Consider the following 3,048-nt stretch of genomic DNA (forward strand, 5'->3'; position numbering starts at 1 on the left):
AGACCCCATGTGTAATACTCAAAGAAGAGGCCTTCCTTATATATATATAGGCACCCCCAAACCTCCTTCATGCTACCAAGAAAGGGTCTGGACACATGCCAAAAAGAAAGAGGAAAAGGCAAAGCTCTCCCCAGCGGCCGGACGGGACTCTTCTGGCTGGGCGAGGCTCTTTGAGGAACCGAGAGTTGCTGGGACTGAGCCCGCGACGGGGGAGGCGTGGAGTGGGGGAACAAACAGAGTGCTGCTCCCCTCCCCCGACCCCTGCCCTTTGTCCGGAATCCAGCTGTGCTCTGCGGGTGGGGGTTGTGGGGGGAGGAGCGGGCTCGCGTGGCGCAGCCCCTGGGCCCCCTCCGCTGATTGGCCCGTGGTGCAGGCAGCAGCCCGGCAGGCACGCTCCTGGCCGGGGGCAGAGCAGATAAAGCGTGCCAGGGGACACACGACTTGCATGCAGCTCAGAAATCCCTCTGGGTCTCATCACTGCAGCAGTGGTCGAGTACCTCCTCGGAGCTTTTCTACGACTTCCAGACGCAATTTACTCCAGGCGAGGGCGCCTGCAGTTTAGCAGAACTTCAGAGGGAGCAGAGAGGCTCAGCTATCCACTGCTGCTTGACACTGACCCTATCCACTGCTGCTTGTCACTGACTGACCTGCTGCTCTCTATTCTTTTGAGTCGGGAGAACTAGGTAACAATTCGGAAACTCCAAAGGGTGGATGAGGGGCGCGCGGGGTGTGTGTGGGGGATACTCTGGTCCCCCGTGCAGTGACCTCTAAGTCAGAGGCTGGCACACACACACCTTCCATTTTTTCCCAACCGCAGGATGGCGCCTCATCCCTTGGATGCGCTCACCATCCAAGTGTCCCCAGAGACACAACAACCTTTTCCCGGAGCCTCGGACCACGAAGTGCTCAGTTCCAATTCCACCCCACCTAGCCCCACTCTCATACCTAGGGACTGCTCCGAAGCAGAAGTGGGTGACTGCCGAGGGACCTCGAGGAAGCTCCGCGCCCGACGCGGAGGGCGCAACAGGCCCAAGAGCGAGTTGGCACTCAGCAAACAGCGAAGAAGCCGGCGCAAGAAGGCCAATGATCGGGAGCGCAATCGCATGCACAACCTCAACTCGGCGCTGGATGCGCTGCGCGGTGTCCTGCCCACCTTCCCGGATGACGCCAAACTTACAAAGATCGAGACCCTGCGCTTCGCCCACAACTACATCTGGGCACTGACTCAGACGCTGCGCATAGCGGACCACAGCTTCTATGGCCCGGAGCCCCCTGTGCCCTGTGGAGAGCTGGGGAGCCCCGGAGGTGGCTCCAACGGGGACTGGGGCTCTATCTACTCCCCAGTCTCCCAAGCGGGTAACCTGAGCCCCACGGCCTCATTGGAGGAATTCCCTGGCCTGCAGGTGCCCAGCTCCCCATCCTATCTGCTCCCGGGAGCACTGGTGTTCTCAGACTTCTTGTGAAGAGACCTGTCTGGCTCTGGGTGGTGGGTGCTAGTGGAAAGGGAGGGGACCAGAGCCGTCTGGAGTGGGAGGTAGTGGAGGCTCTCAAGCATCTCGCCTCTTCTGGCTTTCACTACTTGGATCCCTAGCCCTCTCACAGGGCTTAACTAGGCTTCTCATCGGTACCCTTGCTGCTGCGCACAGCAGACATTGGGGGCTGCTCTTCTCTTAACTCTCCTCGGTGCAGCCACATCAAACTCTCGCTCCAAGCATTTGAGAATGGTAGCACTACCTAGTTGGAGACTCCCATACTTCCTGGTGAGTCTGCCCTCATTCAAATCTGCCGGCCTCCGACCATCCATCACTTTTTCCAGGGTGACCTAATCCAGTGTTGCGTCTTACCTCACTGGCTCCTCCATCCAGCTCTTGGCCCATAGATGATGTTCGTCGTCTTTACTGCCCGCTACATGCAGGGTTTCTGAGCTTCTCCATTCTGCCTTAGTCCACGAAGGTGATCTGCCTTCTTCTGCACTTTTCAAGTCGTTACCCTTCCCCCAAGGGAGACCAGGCTGTGAACCGGAAAGCCCTAGCCTATGGCTAGAGCATCTCTCCAACTTGTCTCCCGTGTCTAAAGTGTGAGTTGCAGGGACGGTTCCTGAAGCACTGTTTGTCTCCCTAAAAAGGAAAAAAAAAGAAAAAGAAATCAGTTTGTAAATGATATAATGCCTTTTGAAATGAATTTTGTTATGGTAAATTATATGCCTCCTGCCCCATTTTTACACATTTGTATTTATTGATGCTATTTCGTGGTAGGAGAGTTTATATTTTGTACATAAGAGTATCAAGGACTGGTGATTGAGATTTTGAGCTAACAAATAAAAGATGAACGTCGAGAATCTTCACAAGGTGACTCCATTGTGCGCAGAGAAGGGGAGGAGGGTGACAGCCCAGGCTGGGGGTGTCTAGAGTAATTCTACTCTGCAGAGCGAGAGGAGAGGAGCAAGGGGAGACTTTCCTAGGGAATCTCTGGGACCTCTCTGCCTCCCGTGCTGGGCTGGAGGTGGGGCAGACTGTTGGCAGAGAGTATGAAGTCTTTAGTCAGGGGCTCTTGTTTTCTCTATGGGACTTGCCTATTTCCAACAGCAGTTTAAAAGAAAGGCAAATCTCTTAACTGGGGCTAGTGATTTTATAACCCCTACACACACACACACACACACACACACACACACACACACACACCTGCTTGGATTTAGAACTACACTGCCCTTAGGAAAAGAAGTAACAATAGGAGTCCCTAGAAACACCACCCCCAGGGATCCCTCCCCTAAAGTATTGAGATACCCAAAAAGACTCTACCCCTAAGGCACATTTTGCTGACTAAATCCCTAGAAAACCATCTTTTCAAACATTTAGCAGAGAAGGTAGAGGTTCCAGCTGGGATCTCTATACCCCTAGAAACCTATACTCTGGATTGAAAGTGTATTTGCTTGCAAAGTGCCCTCCCTGGCTTTGGATCCCAGTGAGCTCTCTAGCTCTCTGGGTGGCCTGAGACTGACTCACTGTAGCACTGGAAGCTAGCTGTCCAGACGATACTAGGAGAGAACTA

The 3,048-nt window shown here is 54.2% G+C and overlaps 1 protein-coding gene across 1 annotated transcript; it reads left to right on the forward strand.

Annotated features, from left to right (window-relative positions):
• Positions 1-445: 445 nt before the first annotated feature.
• Positions 446-2,119, forward strand: Neurog3 (neurogenin 3). The gene is made up of 2 exons (NM_009719.6): positions 446-683; positions 818-2,119. The coding sequence occupies exon 2, from the start codon at positions 819-821 to the stop codon at positions 1,461-1,463; it is 645 nt and encodes a 214-aa protein (NP_033849.3). The 5' UTR covers positions 446-683; position 818; the 3' UTR covers positions 1,464-2,119.
• The last annotated feature ends 929 nt before the right edge of the window (positions 2,120-3,048 follow it).

Source organism: Mus musculus, chromosome 10 (assembly GCF_000001635.26).
Source record: "Mus musculus strain C57BL/6J chromosome 10, GRCm38.p6 C57BL/6J".
Classification (NCBI taxonomy): domain Eukaryota; kingdom Metazoa; phylum Chordata; class Mammalia; order Rodentia; family Muridae; genus Mus; species Mus musculus.